General features: G+C 48.3%; 1 protein-coding gene across 4 annotated transcripts in view; it reads right to left on the bottom strand.

Moving 5' to 3' along the window:
• Positions 1 to 374: 374 nt before the first annotated feature.
• Positions 375 to 17023, bottom strand: part of LOC138802993 (multidrug and toxin extrusion protein 1-like) — a 54348-nt gene continuing 37699 nt past the window's right edge. For all 4 annotated transcript variants that reach the window (XM_069986801.1, XM_069986802.1, XM_069986800.1 and 1 more), the window contains 14 exons: positions 16546 to 16694; positions 15091 to 15133; positions 12651 to 12695; positions 12085 to 12182; positions 11476 to 11573; positions 9887 to 10000; positions 8626 to 8693; positions 8342 to 8450; positions 7994 to 8069; positions 6751 to 6820; positions 6364 to 6496; positions 5967 to 6061; positions 5805 to 5889; positions 375 to 1411 (listed from right to left, as the gene is read on the bottom strand). In XM_069986801.1, the coding sequence (XP_069842902.1) occupies positions 1209 to 1411; positions 5805 to 5889; positions 5967 to 6061; positions 6364 to 6496; positions 6751 to 6820; positions 7994 to 8069; positions 8342 to 8450; positions 8626 to 8693; positions 9887 to 10000; positions 11476 to 11573; positions 12085 to 12182; positions 12651 to 12695; positions 15091 to 15133; positions 16546 to 16694 (1386 nt within the window). In that variant the 3' untranslated portion in view covers positions 375 to 1208. The remainder of the gene's footprint in view (positions 1412 to 5804; positions 5890 to 5966; positions 6062 to 6363; positions 6497 to 6750; positions 6821 to 7993; positions 8070 to 8341; positions 8451 to 8625; positions 8694 to 9886; positions 10001 to 11475; positions 11574 to 12084; positions 12183 to 12650; positions 12696 to 15090; positions 15134 to 16545; positions 16695 to 17023) is intronic.

Below are 17023 nucleotides of genomic sequence, written 5' to 3'. Positions count from 1 at the left end.
GATTTTTACAGCTGTGACTAAACTCAATAAGGAATTCACCTGCAGCCAGTTCCCCCTAGTGGTGGCTACAAGACCTACAACCTTTATCTGGATGTTTTTTCTGGAACTGTGCAGGGGAAAGTATCCAAGCATAAAAAACCCTCTTGCTTTAAGACTACTTCAGTGCTGGTTTCTCAGTACATTGATGCAAACACCGATGGCATATCTAAGCCTTTCCCAGTTTTTGTTTTTACTGACACATACAAAACAACTTGTCTAATGGACTGTCTGCTGTTGAAGGTATATAGGAAAATAATGCATACTTACCTTTCCCTGGTCCCCCTGATGTTCTCTCAGGTAGGGAGTCACCCTGGTATAAAGGCCATTACACAGAGGGAGGTACATGTCTGTTTATTCATGTGATATATACTGTCTGTCTGTTCACAGGCTGCCAGGGCATACTGGGAGTTGTAGTTCCCCATCAGTTCCGCCATTTGCAGACCGCTGGTATAAAGTTTTGTATAAATAAAATATAATCACTGTATAATGAAAAGTTCTGATATGGTTGTGTAGCCGGCTTGTGTTTCAGTTTCTTCATGTCCAAGATCTCTGCTGGCTGTCAGTGACTAAAAGATCCTTGTTCACATCCAGAAAACCTGTGCAGACCTAATACTGAACACCTGTTATAATGCTACACAAGTCTCTGGAGTGATAAAGTCATCTGTGCTACAATGTATCGGTGCAGGTGGACTGTATCCAGGCTAATGACTGTCCTAGACCACATACAACTGTAACAGACCCTCTGCTGTGAGAAGGATCCCGAATGATTCCATTTACTGACAGCAAGCAGGGATCTAGGAAATGGTGCAGGACAGAGACACAAGAAAGCTGCAGAGCTTCTCATTATACGGCCATAAAGCTTTATCGATATGAGAGCAGACACTACGCGGCTCCAGCCCGGGCTATATTTCTATGATTCTTCCATCACACAAACAATTTACTTGGCGCTTGATGTATTTTCATGAAAAATAAATCTCCCTGTAAATGGAACATATAATAATACCGCCCTGTGTTTGGCTGGCACTGTGCTGCTTTACTGCCTGCTGTGATTCCGCCTGGATCGGTCAACACTTTGCCAGTGTCATTAGTGAGGTAGGTGACTGCCTCAAGGACACTGTCTCTTGTTGTGTACTTCATAGATGGCTGCATTCAGTCCACCGGAGCTGAACTCAGATGCATAGTCTTATTAATATGCCGATCATCAGTATAGTGACCGAGGCGATGAGAACCAAAGATCTGTGGAGGAACAGCCGCTTCCTGGATAGAGGTTTATAGGAGACGTCAGTCTGAGAGGAGTCGGGCTGTAAGGGGCCCCCTTTATGATCGCCCTCTGTGTCTGTGGGGGTCAAAGGTCTGGGCTCCTCTGTGACCTCTATAAAAGACAGAGATAAACATATGATAAATAAATAGATAGATAGATAGATAGATAGATAGATAGATAGATACACTGGCGGAACTACCGCCGTAGCAGCCATAGCGGCTGCTACGGGGCCCCGCCGCATCAGGGGGCCCGTGACGAGGGTCCCGTGCTCCTCCTGACCCGGCGACTCCTTTCCCCAACCATAGGGAAAAGGAGTCACTGGGCCAGGAGGAGCACGGGACCGACCGACAGCGCTCTTGTCAGTCCCCCGTCTGATGCGCGGCTGCCAGGGTTGTCGCGTCCTATCCCCGGCAGCGCGCGTATCATAGAGCTCTCTGTGTACCGGAAGTCGCGGCCGCAGCACAAGCCCACAGAGAGCTCTATGATACGCGCGCTGTCGGGGATAGGACGCGACACCCCCGGCAGCCGCGCATCAGACGGGGGACTGACAGGAAAAAGGCTCGACGGGGGAGCGCGTTGTAAGGTGAGTGTGTTTTTTTTTTTTAAAACCTGCTCCCCGGGGAAGGGGGGGGGAGAGAGAAGGGGGCATCTATAAGGGGGATGGGGAGAAGAGGGCATCTATAAGGGGGATGGGGAGAAGAGGGCATCTATAAGGGGGATGGGGAGAAGAGGGCATCTATAAGGGGGATGGGGAGAAGAGGGCATCTATAAGGGGGATGGGGAGAAGAGGGCATCTATAAGGGGGATGGGGAGAAGAGGGCATCTATAAGGAAGTGGGGGAGAGGGGGCATCTATAAGGAAGGGGGGGGAGAGGGGGCATCTATAAGGAAGGGGGGGGAGAGGGGGACATCTATAAGGAAGGGGGGGAGAGGGGGCATCTATAAGGGAGGGAGAAGGGGGCATCTATAAGGGAGGGGGAGAGGGAGACATCTATAAGGGAGGGAGAAGGGGGCATCTATAAGGAAGGGGGGGAGAAGGGGACATCTATAAGGGAGGGAGAAGGGGGCATCTATAAGGAAGGGGGGGAGACGGGGATATCTATAAGGAAGGGCGGGAGAGGGAGACATCTATAAGGAAGGGGGGGAGATGGAGACATCTATAAGGGTGGGAGAAGAGGGCATCTATAAGGAAGGGGGGGAGAAGGGGACATCTATAAGGAAGGGGGGGAGAGGGAGACATCTATAAGGAAGGGGGGGGGAGGGGGAAATCTATAAGGAAGGGGGTGAGAGGAGGACATCTATAAGGGAGGGGGAGAGGGAGACATCTATAAGGGAGGGAGAAGGGGGCATCTATAAGGAAGGGGGGGAGAGGAGGACATCTATAAGGAAGGGGGGAGAAGGGGGCATCTATAAGGAAGGGGGGGGGACATCTATAAGGGAGGGAGAAGGGGGCATCTATAAGGGAGGGGGGAGAGGACATCTATAAGAAAGGGGGGGAGGGAGACATCTATAAGGGAGGGAGAAGGGGGCATCTATAAGGGAGGGGGGAGAGGGGGACATCTATAAGGGAGGGAGAAGGGGGGCATCTATAAGGGAGGGGGGAGAGGGGGACATCTATAAGGGAGGGAGAAGGGGGCATCTATAAGGGAGGGGGGAGAGGGAGACATCTATAAGGAAGGGGGGGAGAGGGAGACATCTATAAGGGAGGGGGGAGAAAGGGCCATCTATAAGAAAGGGGGGGAGAGGGAGACATCTATAAGGGAGGGGGGAGAGAGGGCCATCTATAAGGAAGGGGGGGAGAGGGAGACATCTATAAGGAAGGGGGGGAGAGGAGGGCATCTATAAGGAAGGGGGGAGAGGGGGACCATCTATAAGGAAGGGGGGGAGAGGGGGACATCTATAAGGAAGGGGGGGAGAGGGAGACATCTATAAGGAAGGGGGGAGAGGGGGACATCTATAAGGGAGGGGAGAGAGGGGGGCATCTATAAGGGAGGGGGGGGGGAGAGGGGGACATCTATAAGGGAGGGAGAAGGGGGCATCTATAAGGGAGGGGGGACAGAGAAGGGGGCATCTATAAGGGGGATGGGGAGAAGAGGGCATCTATAAGGAAGGGGGGGAGAGGGGCACATCTATAAGGAAGGGGGGGCATCTATAAGGAAGGGGGGGAGAGGGAGACATCTATAAGGAAGGGGGGAGAGGGGGACATCTATAAGGGAGGGAGAAGGGGGCATCTATAAGGGAGGGGGGAGAGGGAGACATCTATAAGGGAGGGGGGAGAGAGGGCTATCTATAAGGAAGGGGGGGAGAGGGAGACATCTATAAGGAAGGGGGGGGGAGAGGGTGACATCTATAAGGAAGGGGGGGAGAGGGGGACATCTATAAGGGAGGGAGAAGGGGGCATCTATAAGGGAGGGGGGGAGAGGGAGACATCTATAAGGAAGGGGGGGGGGAGGGGGGCATCTATAAGGGGGGGAGAGGGGGGCATCTATAAGGGAGGGGGAGAGAGAAGGGGGCATCTATAAGGGGGATGGGGAGAAGAGGGCATCTATAAGGATGGGGGGAGAGGGGCACATCTATAAGGAAGGGGGGGATAGGGAGACATCTATAAGGAAGGGGGGAGAGGGAGACATCTATAAGGAAGGGGGGAGAGGGGGACATCTATAAGGGAGGGAGAAGGGGGCATCTATAAGGGAGGGGGGAGAGGGGGACATCTATAAGGAAGGGGGGGAGAGGGAGACATCTATAAGGGAGGGGGGAGAAAGGGCCATCTATAAGGAAGGGGGGGGGAGAGGGAGACATCTATAAGGGAGGGGGGAGAAAGGGCCATCTATAAGGAAGGGGGGAGAGGGGGACATCTATAAGGGAGGGAGAAGGGGGCATCTATAAGGGAGGGGGGAGAGGGGGACATCTATAAGGAAGGGGGGGAGAGGGAGACATCTATAAGGGAGGGAGAAGGAGACATCTATAAGGAAGGGGGGGAGAGGGAGACATCTATAAGGGAGGGGGGAGAAAGGGCCATCTATAAGGAAGGGGGGGGAGAGGGAGACATCTATAAGGGAGGGGGAGAGAGGGCCATCTATAAGGAAGGGGGGGAGAGGAGGGCATCTATAAGGAAGGGGGGAGAGGGGGACCATCTATAAGGAAGGGGGGAGAGGGGGACATCTATAAGGAAAGGGGGAGAGGGAGACATCTATAAGGGAGGGGGGAGAGAGAAGGGGGCATCTATAAGGGAGGGGGGAGAGGGGGGCATCTATAAGGGAGGGAGAAGGGGGCATCTATAAGGGAGGGAGAAGGGGGCATCTATAAGGGAGGGGGGAGAGAGGGCCATCTATAAGGAAGGGGGGAGAGGGAGACATCTATAAGGAAGGGGGGAGAGGGGGACATCTATAAGGGAGGGGGGAGAGGAGGGCATCTATAAGGGAGGGGGGAGAGGGACATCTATAAGGAAGGGGGGGGAGAGGGGGACATCTATAAGGGAGGGAGAAGGGGGCATCTATAAGGGAGGGGGGAGAGGAGGGCATCTATAAGGGAGGGGGGAGAGGGGGACATCTATAAGGGAGGGAGAAGGGGGCATCTATAAGGGAGGGGGGAGAGGAGGGCATCTATAAGGGAGGGGGGAGAGGGGGACATCTATAAGGGAGGGAGAAGGGGGCATCTATAAGGGAGGGGGGAGAGGAGGGCATCTATAAGGGAGGGGGGAGAGGGGGACATCTATAAGGAAGGGGGGTAGAGGGACATCTATAAGGGGGGGGCAACATAGGGGGAGAGGGGGCCATCTATAAGGGGACAACATAGGGGAGAGGAGCACAACATAGGGGAGAGGGATATTATAAAGGGACAACATTGGGGGAGAGGGGAACATCTATAAAGGGACAGTATAGGGGGAGAGGGGGCCATCTATAAGAGGACAACATAGGAGGGGCCATCTATAGGGGGGGCAACATAGGGGACCATCTATTAGGGGACAACATGGGGGGCTTCTATAAGGGGGGCAACATAAGGGGGCTATTTATAAGGAGGGGCGACAGAGAGGAGGGCCATATACTAAAATGGGATCACATAGAGTCAGCCTTCCCACTAAATGAGGGTGTAAAGGGGCCAATGCAGATGTGCAGTATAGAGAGATGAGGATGGTGCCATTGTGAGGAGACTAATATGTTTTTCTGGCAGATTCTGTGGATTTGTGGCTCGGAGAAGGAGATGGGGAAAAAAATGAAAAGGGAAGAACTCCGATCAGAGAAGACGTCCCCTGTAAGTCACCTGATATAACTGTACTGTAATTTATATGGTGTACAGGACCTGTGTAGAGCTGAGTGTGTTGATGGCGTAGTGGTCGATCAAGAGGGGGCGGGCGGGGGGGGGGGGGGCCCAATCAAAAGTTTGCTATGGGGCCCAGCAATTTCTAGTTACGCCCCTGGATAGATAGATAGATAGATAGATAGATAGATAGATAGATAGATAGATAGATAGATAGATAGATAGATTTTTGCTGCTGGTTGACATACCGGTCAGGGCTGCCCCCTGGTAAATGGCCGCCTTGTTGTGTAAGTCTCGAGTCATCCGGACCCTCTGCTTGGCCCTGGCCTGTGCCTGTAATAGGATAAGGGATGGAATCACTGGCTCCACCATAAGCCTATCAGAATGTACAGGAACCAGTGGGCACCCACCTCTTGTGATGCCTTGTCCCAGTCAATCTTAAAGACGAAGGCTAAGAAAGTGATGACCTGGAGCAGAGCGCAGAGGAGGACCCCGAGCCAGAACCCTGAGACAAAACAAGGCCGCGGTTATCTGGAGGAGGCAGTGATATCATTGGCAGCCATAGCAATATATCAGCTTGTGTTTACCACATTCCTGGTTATCGTCACACATTCCCCATCTACAACATCAGTATTCTACAGTGTGATCTACTTAAAGGGCAACTCCACATTAACCATTTATAGCTGCAATCTACATAAAATATTGATGTTCTGACCACTTCCAGAGCTGCATTCAGAATTCTGCTAATTTCCTGTTCTCAAGCTCATAGGAAAGTAGCATCATTAGACCAAAATAAAAAACAATCACCTATTATTCCCATCTTAGCCGCAAACATCAGGGAGATCCCCACAGGAAGACCAATGACATAATAGCCAACGGCATGAAAGATGGCTCCGATCTTCTGCTTGCCAGTACCGCGCAGCACACCGCCACACGTGGCCTGCAAGGAAGGAGCATGTATAGAAAGAACAACCATCAAAGTCCAATCCCAAAAAATTCATTTGGTATATGACCTTATGACAACACTTCCTTTCCTGATTGATTTTATATCACCATTCATATTAATGTGTGCTGACTATAGTAATGGCAGGAAAGCTTCTAATACCGAGGATGAACAAGGGCAGAGTCTATGCAGAAGTGCTGTCATGTGAACCAATCGATTCAGGCTAAAAAAGAAACATATTTTATTCTCACCACACATCCGTCAAAGAGATGACTCCCAGCATACACAGGAAGAACGTAGCTGACAAGGTTCACTACGCCCCTATAGAACAGAACAGAGAACATGTTAGAATCACATGACTACTCAGTATAATCTACACTACACATCCTCTGTATATACAATGTAACTACACTGTCTCTTTAAATGAACGTCCACCTTTATATGTAGAATAAATATGTATAAAATGTATAAGCCTTACTCCAGAGCTGCACTCACTATTCTGCTGGTGGGGTCACAGTGTACATACATTACATTACTGATCCGGAGTTACATCTTGTATTATACCCCAGAGCTGCACTCACTATTCTGCTGGTGGGGTCACAGTGTACATACATTACATTACTGATCCGGAGTTACATCTTGTATTATACCCCAGAGCTGCACTCACTATTCTGCTGGTGAGGTCACTGTGTACATACATTACATTACTGATCCTGTACTGATCCAGAGTTACAGCCTGTATTATACTCCAGAGCTGCACTCACTATTCTGCATGCTTCAGAACTTAAGCCCCTATTCCATGGGCCGACGAGAGGAGCAAATGAGCGCTATCAGGGCTCGTTTGCTCCTCGTCCCCCGCTTGCTGCCGCCGCTATTCCACCCGGCAGCAGTGAGCAGGTGAGTCGGGAGGGGCGTGGGGAGCTGCCCGGGTGATTGCTAGATCGTCCAGGCAGCCCATAGAGGATAAAGGCGGTCTGCTGCCCCTGCTTCTATTCCACGGAGCGATGGCAGCAGATCGCTGCTATCCCAGTCGTTTGTCTTTCAACACGTTTGAAAGACAAACAACACAACGATCTGCCGACATGAATGATGTCGGCTGACCGTTGCCTTCTATTCCATGGGACGAATACGGACGACAATCATTCCGTGGAATAGGGCCCTTAAATCCCCTATTGTTTACTGCTTATTACGTTTTTTGCTCTAGAGAGATGTCCACTGTTGAAATCCAGCAAGACTGACACTACTTGTCCTTACATCACTTGTTGAGGGGGCGTCAGGGGCTCTTTAATTTCTTTGAATTATAGACAGATACAGTTTCTGTAGAATCCAGGGACATGCAGAAGCTGTGACTGTCTATAGAACATGGCGGCCTCCAGACTTCGCCAAGGACACTCAGAGCCGACGATAACCCGAAACCTTGGACTGATATCTGTTCTGTAATAATCAGGAAAACACATTCTACCAAGCATTTAAAGGCACGGCGCCCCCTCTTACTCATCTGAGGTGAAAACGTAACCAATCACATTCTTCAGGCTGAAAAGCAGAATAGAGGATACCAGGGTACAGGCTTCTGTAATAACAACAACACCGGGTTATCATTATAAGCTTTAGCAGTATGCCACAGCAGCACAGAGTGTTTAAAAAGAAGGGGGCTGTTCTGACACTTGTATACTTGTGTGATAAGGTTAGTAAGGATAGGTTCGGTATCACAATATTAGGGGGGAGGTGCAGACATGTGAGAGGTCACATACAGACTGTGGAAAGAGCAGGGCCTCCAGCGGCACAGAGTATTTCAGAATAGACATGTGCTGATCATGTGGCTGTCAGAGAGGACTTTGTTACCTGTCAGTAATATGGCGACAATCATTGATTTTTTGGCCTGAGCAATGTCCCCTGACCCCAGGGCGTGACCAACGCGTACGCTGGCTGCAATGCTGAACCCCAATGGCACCTGCAAGGCAGACATAGTGCAGCGTTATGATAGCTCGTCACTGGTATAGCCTTCCCTCTGTGGCCCCTAATGTATATTTTATAGCCTGCTAGGGCTACATCATACAATCGAGGGCTCAGAGGCAGGTGAGGCAGCGGGAGGGGAGCCCATGGCCGGAAAAAACTCTGATTCTTACCATAAAGACGATATTAGCCACCTGATAAATAATCGTTTGAGCCCCGAGATCTTCCACGCCGAGGACTCCTGGGGGGACAGAGAGTTATTGTAGTACACTACGTATTATAACACAGTCAGGTAGAAGAAATCCAGAAGAATTCTGATGACAGCTTTAAAGAACACATCACATGACTCTTAATCATTAAAAGGGCACTGTTATTTAAAAAAAAAAAAAACTTTGGAAGTAATGTTAAGCGAACCTGCCCAACTGTTCATGTAGTGTCCCAGTACAGGTGCTCAACTATGTTCTAGTGCAGGTATCACACACATCAAACCACACTCTTTCTTTCTTTTCTCTCTGTACTTTCCCCACCAATAGGAGTTGTACCTGGTCACCCCTATTTAAGCCCAGTTAGTTCCTGCTGGGAGGTCTTTAGTTGTTGGTTTTGGGAGTTGGAGGAACTAAAATACAAGCAAAAGAGGTTAATCTGTTATGAGAGATTTTTGCAAGATGCAATGCTGAAGCCACAAAAGGGTCACCGTCCTCTAGGGTGCACCCCGTCCACACCAGGGATCCTTCTCCGTTATTCTCAGCAAGGAACTGATCCCCAATAAGACAAAGAGCAGCAAGCTGAAGTATCTTACTGAGTTACGCTATCCTGGGAGGTCTTGGAAAGTCTATGCCCAGTAGTAAAGGCCTCGGGCTCATATTACCCAACCTGGCACTTGCTGAACTGGTTGGGCATAAGCCGGTCATATACATAGATATCTAAACGTGAGTATGAGTATTTTTCTACTGCACTATTCTCTCCACTAATTCCGGCAGAGTAAAGTTCTACATTGGAGAAGACCCCCTAGACAGTCCCTCCACCCAGACTGAACAAGCTCTACTTTCCTTACCACTTTACACCAACAATCATCTGCACCTGTCAAGTTTCTGCCTTACTATTTTGTATCACCACCACTGGCCACCATGACAAGTGAATTGTGAAAGCCCACCAGCTGTATAACACCACCTCAGCACTCCGGGGCCATGGCATTCAGGTTCGTCAACATTCTCTGAAACCGAAGAGCAGCTGGAGAAGTTGGATGTCTCCCTAGGACAGCATTCAACTTCTCCAGCCACTGGGAGTTGAATGACGAACGTTCAGGTTCAGAGAACAATGCCGAACTCGAACAGTGAGGCAAGGGTGCTCAACACTACCTAGAAGTGATAATGGAAGGTGCCCAGAAGTAGCGTCACATCCCGTCAGACAAGAGAGAGGAAGGCTGCTCCTTACCTGACAATATGATTCCGATCTCAAAGGCCCACCACTCTATACAGACCATGAGCATGCTGGGAATGGCCAGACGGGTGAAGGAACCCCAATTCTCAAAGCAGGCAATGGACCACCCTGGCGAAAGTGCAGATAGCTCTTATTCAATATGTGACAATACGAGTTTCTTATATGAATTATTCTTTTACGGAGTGCCGCTGCAGCTTCAGAGCAGATCTCAGCTGACAGGCCGCTCAGCCAATCACTGTCCGGAATCGTCAGTTTAGAGACCTGCTGTAAAGCTGCAGTGGCAGTTTCGGTAAGCGATCACAGTGCAGAAAAACATCGGAAGCACGGAGAGGTAATGTATGCCAGTTTTTGGGGGTTTTTTTCACACAATTGTGGCCAATGATTTTAGGTGCCGGCCAAAATATACGATCTGCTGATGATTGTTGTCACAGGCTGATTATTACAGCAATAATCAGCCGAATCAGCTTAATTCTGCCTTTTACCGCTTTGTGTAATAGGGCCTAAGGCTTCTCACAGTATAAGAGTTCTCTAACATATTTCCTACACCTTCTGTGGTTTAGTCAAGACTAAGTAGGCAGATCCAGCCCTCTGGGCAGAGCAGGTTGGACTTGGGTTTGCAGTGATTGGTTCTCACCCAGAAAAGGGTTGAATCTGGAAGATTCCTCCCGGAGGGTATAAACCCACACACCGTATACACAGCGTATTTACTGCTGCGATACGCAGCGAATACGCAACAAAAACGCAGCAGATTAGATCTAAATAACTGAACTCAGCATTAAATCTTCACCATCAAACTGCTGCGTATTTGCTGCGTATTTGTTGCGTATTTGTTGCGTATTTGCTGCGTATACGGTGTGTGGGTTTGTACCCTTAGGGTATGTTCATACTGAGTAAATCAGGCAGGAGTTCCACCGCGGAATCCCACCTGCCTCAGTGTGCTATAGCCTGCCTATGGGAGGGCTCGTGGGTCTCTGCTGTCGCCACTCTCGGCTTGTGGAATTGACATGTCAATTTATTAAGCAGAAAGCGGCGGCAGCGGAGGCGTGCAAGCCCTCCCATAGGCAGGCTATAACACACTGAGGCAGGCGGAGAGTTCCGCCGCTGAACTCTGCTTGATTTACTCAGTACCAACGTACCCTTAGACCACATTTTTGATTAAAGCTACCTTAAAAGCGGTCATGTGACCAAATTCTATACATCCCTGACATGTGACCACTAGGACTGACACATTCATAATCCCTCAGTGTATGTTATACTAGCAAAATGTGACAAGCAAAATAACAGTATTGGGATGCAGGTACTGGGACACTGCACAGGTATTTAGTTACTCTTGACGTAAATAAGAATGTTCCCATCTACTGACAGCAAGCAATGACTGTGAATATGGTGTAAAAGCCCAACGTACAGTATGTTAAACTCGAAAATCCCTTTAAGACCCGGAGATCTTGAGACGTCACCCCCTACAGGTCATTCCTATCTCTCTGAAGCTCTCTCACAGCTTCTCCAAAACATGAAGTGGCTGATAACAGGGAACAATACACTAACGTTATATGTAATAATGTATATTATAGGACAGGCAGTACCTCCCCATGTGTCCACATAAAGCTTTCTCCACACGATGTAGATGAATAAGAGGATCGCCTGCATGTATTGAGAAAAGGTATTGGCGCAGGCCGAGCCCCTAGGGGGGAAAAAGAACAATATCTTCTATGATATCTGACAAGATTACCTTGTAATGCATTTAAAGGGATTTTTCTCTTTGAGCATGTGAAAAGGGGCTCCCCCCTATACCTCCATAGGGGCTCTTACGGCAGTCATATTGGTCATCACCAAGCTCTGCACCAATATAGAAATAGAGTGGAAGTATCACTGTGTATCTAAGCAGATTCACTTTTCAGAATTCTAGAGGTGACAGCCGCATATTGGTTACCCAGCTTTCCCAGAAATATACACAGAAAACTATACACAACTTTGCAGAAGCGCATCATGGTTCAGGGATTTATATGTATTATTCACTTTTAGGGAGGGGAAGGGTAGACAACCCAGCCCTCCAATAAGGATCCCATTGATACTCACATTACCACCATAAATACTCACATAATTCCCCCCCATCCCCACCCCCCATAAATACTGACAATCCCCAGTCCCCATTAATACTCACGTCACCCCTAGCTCCCCCGATCGATACTCACATCACCCCCATATCCAGGATGTACAGGAGGATGTAGTTGATCAATGCATTGAAGATATTTGCTGTAAGTCCAGTTAAGACTTGAGGAAATATAATTCCCTGTAAGAAGAAGAAGATAAGGAGGGGCTCCGCCTACATGGCTGTCAACAGGGGGCGCTAATGTTATGAGGGGTATCATACTGACCAACAGTGATGGTTTTAATGGGATAAATTCAAGAACCAGACTGGAAAATGGTGTGTTTGGGGCTTTCTCAGGGTAAGGCCTAAACATCTAATGGTTGTCTTATAAAAAGCATAGGGGGTATAGTAAATGGAGTATAGGGGGTGGAGGTAAAACATTGATACCCCCATAAGCTATTGGGGCACAGGTTTTAAAACAAGTGGAACAGTTGCCCATAGCAACCAATCAGATTCCAATATTTGGGAAATTAAAGCAGTGTCCTGACTGGTTGCTATGGGCAACTGCTCCGTGTCTCTATCAGTTTATATGAATCCCCCTACAACGTGACTCATGAGGTGACATATTTGGTATCCCAGGATCAGTGACAGCAGCGGGGCCCAAAGTACCTGGTTCTGTAGGTATTTAGCCTGAAGCTGATATAAAAACGAGGCCTAAGGGAAAGGAAAGACGCCATTAGATCTAACACGGAAACATGATGTCAAGTGACCTGTACCCCAAGTGTCAGTGTGTCACTATCTTGTACCCCAAGTGTCAGTGTCACTATCTTGTACCCCAAGTGTCAGCGTGTCACTATCTTGTACCCCAAGTGTCAGCGTGTCGCTATCTGTACCCCAAGTGTCAGTGTCTTTATACTGTACCCCAAGTGTCAGCGTGTCACTATCCTGTACCCCAAGTGTCAGCGTGTGACTATCTTGTACCCTAAGTGTCAGCATGTCACTATTCTGTAACCCAAGTGTCATTATCCTGTACCCCAAGTGTCAGCGTGTCACTATCCTATACCCCAAGTGTCAGCGTGTCACTATCTTGTACCCTAAGTGTCAGCATGTCACTATCTTGTACCCTAAGTGTCAGCGTGTCACTATCCTGTAACCCAAGTGTCATTATCCTGTACCCCAAGTGTCAGCATGTCACTATCCTATACCCCAAATGTCAGCATGTAGCTGTCCTGTACCCCAAGTGTCAGCGTGTCACTATCTTGTACCCTAAGTGTCAGCGTGTCACTATCTTGTACCCTAAGTGTCAGCGTGTCACTATCCTGTAACCCAAGTGTCATTATCCTGTACCCCAAGTGTCAGCATGTCACTATCCTATACCCCAAATGTCAGCATGTAGCTGTCCTGTACCCCAAGTGTCAGCGTGTCACTATCTTGTACCCTAAGTGTCAGCGTGTCACTATCTTGTACCCTAAGTGTCAGCGTGTCATTATCCTGTAACCCAAGTGTCATTATCCTGTACCCCAAGTGTCAGCATGTCACTATCCTATACCCCAAATGTCAGCATGTAGCTGTCCTGTACCCCAAGTGTCAGCGTGTCACTATTATGTACCCCAATTTTTAGCGTGTCATTATTCTGTACACCAAGTGTCAGCGTGTCACTATTCTGTACCCCAAGTGTCACTATCATGTACCCCAAGTGTCACTATCCTGTACCCCAAGTGTCAGCTTGTCATTATTCTTTACCCTAAGTGTCAGCGTGTCACTATCCTGTACCCCAAGTGTCAGCATCATTATCCTGTACCCCAAGTGTTAGCATGTCACTATCCTGTACCCCAAGTGTCAGCGTGTCACTATTCTGTACCCCGAGTGTCAGCATCATTACCCTGTACCCCAAGTGTCAGCGTGTCACTATACTGTACCCCATGTGTCAGTGTTACATTCTTAGTCCCTTTTTACATCACACTTCCCCCTCTGTTTAGCATCTCCACCCTGAGAAGTATGTGACTAGGGTAACTTAATATTACAGATTTTCTGACATCTTGTACAGGAGAGGGCTTGGAATATAGATATTTAAACTCCCACAAATTTCTAACATAAGCTGCCAGAAGTGCTGAACACTGTGCCTATTTAAGTCCACTTGGCATGATACGGCTCTCCAGAGCGAGCAGCATAGTGATTTTTACATCTCACACCTTCTGAACAAGCTGAACAATGACAAACGGAAATGAACGGGCTCAGCGGTCAGTGTGGTGGCCAATTTGTTTTAGTGCTCAGTGAGGATTTCAGTAGCCGGACCCCCAACAACCATTATGGCTTGTCAAAAGTTTTAAAAAGTGAGAGTTCCCCTTTAAGAGGAGCCTGTAATGGTTGCCTATGCAAAAGAACACTGCAGAGACACCATCACATGTCTCGATGTCAGTGAACTAGCCAGACCTTCCCTCCGGGAAGGAACAACCAAGCCAAAGGCGTTCTCCAGTCAAGGAAACCACCTCAGCAAGGTATCCATCCACAGACAGCTGTTTCGGGGGTTTTGCCCCTCATCAGTGTGGAGTAGGTTTCTGGCTAGTGGGAGCAATGACTAGTAAGTGCATGCAAAAGGACGCTGGTTGACCTCAGGGAGATCAACCAAAACACCGCAGAGACACCATCGCGTGTCTCAACGTCAGTGTATTCTAGAACATTGCCCCCTGGGAAATCAAATATGTTCATATCTGGAGGGAAGGTCTGGCTAGTTCACTGACGTCGAGACATGTGATGGTGTCTCTGCAGTGTTCTTTTGCATATTTGATTTCCCAGGGGGCAATGTTCTAGAATACACTGACTTTGAGACACGTGATGGTGTCTCTGCGGTGTTTTGGTTGATCTCCCTGAGGTCAACCAGCGTCCTTTTGTAATGATTGCCTAACAGCCTCACCCATTACCCATAGACTAATATGGCATTCATTTACTAGATGCCTTGCAAGCTTTTTCATGACATACCCATTAAAGGGATTACATTATAGCCTATTGGTCATGCATCCATCACCCATAGCCAATATCAGCATCCATTGAATAGATACATCATGAAAGGAAAACATATCCTTTTAGCATGTGACGCTGATCTTCTTACCGGTAAAGCTGGAATGAATATGAAGACGTAAATTTGGGTTAATCTATAAAGAAGACATTAGAGATGTTACATAGGTGATGGCGGTCAGGTTATACATTATACACACAGACATCCCCCTCCCCAGTTTCAGGCTATGGAACGGTGATCTCCATTCTTTAGTGTCCTTGCTCTTACATGACCGTAAGTCCTTCCATGGCCCTGAATAGTAGACCCTGTGACTGCTATTGTGAAATCTTTTTGATACCTTGTGTGTTTTTCATGACATTGATCCAACCTTCTATGCAGATGAACAAGGTTGTCTACAAGAAATCCCATAAATGCATGAGAAGATGGCCCTCCTAACCACGTTTTTGCTAGACGGGCACACGGGGTGGGTATATGACTGAGGGATTCTCTCTGGTGTCCCTGATGTCATGCTCTGCCCCATTGGGCTCTGCAATACACATAGCATATTGCATCCATTTTGCCAACTGTGTTCTTTTAAAGGGGTATTCTACTCAAACATAACTTTTCATATGTTGCTTCCCATGGTGAGACTAACAACTTCTCCCATACTTGTTATTATGTATTCATTCTCCTTCCCAAAGTTCCGAGCTGCTCCTGTCTCCCCCTCCTACCCCCTCCCTTCCGAGATGGCTGTCCCTGGCAGGCTTTATCTGCAACTTTGTAGCTTCTTTGTAATGCTAGGTGGGTTAAACTGAGGTCAAGTTGCTGATGAACTCACAATGATTATCCTTCCCGGCATTACAAAGTTGCAACAAAAGTTGCAGATAGGGACTTGTTTACAGCAACTGTCCCGGAAGGGAGGGGGGAGAAGGGGGAGATGGAGAGAAAAATTTAATACAGATTTTGGCTATGTTCACATGCAGTAAGAGACTGGCCGTTCCGTGACCCGGCTGGTCTCTCAAAAGATCATCAAAAGATGATATTTTCCGCCGCAGGGTTCTGATGCGGGCGCATCCGTGCGTGCCCGCATCAGAACTCTCCACTGCACGCTATGGAGCGAGCGGCCGCAGCCGCTCGCTTCACAGTGTGCACTGACATGGTTTTCTACGGCCTCTATTCAGTGAATAGCGGCTGCAGAAAACTGACATGTCAGTTGCTTGCGGCGCCGCAAGAGACCCCGGCCGGAGTGTATACTATGTGTATACGCTCTGGCCGGGATTCCTAGGCAGAAATGGACGTATATTTCCATATAAATCACGCCCATTGTACAACGGCCGTGGTTTTACAAAAATATACGGTGTGTGAACATAGCCTTTTTGTGTTTTCAGCAGAAAGCAGCAGTTCAGAACTAGGGGGAGGAGACTGAATAGATAATAACAAGTATGGAAGGAATTGTTAGTCTCGCCATAGGCAGCAACGTATGAACAGTTATATTTGAGTGGAATACCCCTTTCAGTTTAACTTACATTTTACTAGGCAACTTATGGTATATCATATAAGAGTCAGCACCTGGACACTTCTGGGTCCTGCCAGAGGAGAAGTAGAATAGGTTCTGTATTCACAAATAGGGCCCAACAGGGGAAACAAAACAGGAGAAGGATCAGTATCCCTCTCTGCAGGACGGTACCAACCATCTTCAGGTTTTTGCCACCATAGATCTGAAAGACAAATCGGTTTTACTGACATTTCCTATCATCTCCTGCTTGTTCAGTGTCTTCACAGGGCTTGGTCTGGTGACCTGCATCCTCCATAGTGTTGTCTTTATACTAGGAACTGATGTAACAATACATTACTGGTTACAGGTTCAGACAACAGGCCTGCTGACTGTTTCCAATACCATAGAGTGGTGGAACGAGTTTCCAGGAGTTTTTTGTGTATTTCATCAGGGAGCCTGTCTACCCCCGGAGCTTTATCATTGGTCACAGAGCTCACTGTTTTCTCTAACTCCTTAAAAATTAGAGAACGGTCCACTATCTCGACATCTCAT

This window comes from Dendropsophus ebraccatus, chromosome 10 (genome assembly GCF_027789765.1).
Source record: "Dendropsophus ebraccatus isolate aDenEbr1 chromosome 10, aDenEbr1.pat, whole genome shotgun sequence".
Taxonomy (NCBI): domain Eukaryota; kingdom Metazoa; phylum Chordata; class Amphibia; order Anura; family Hylidae; genus Dendropsophus; species Dendropsophus ebraccatus.
Note: the sequence above shows the minus strand (reverse complement) of the source record. Positions and strands in the feature narration are given on the sequence as shown.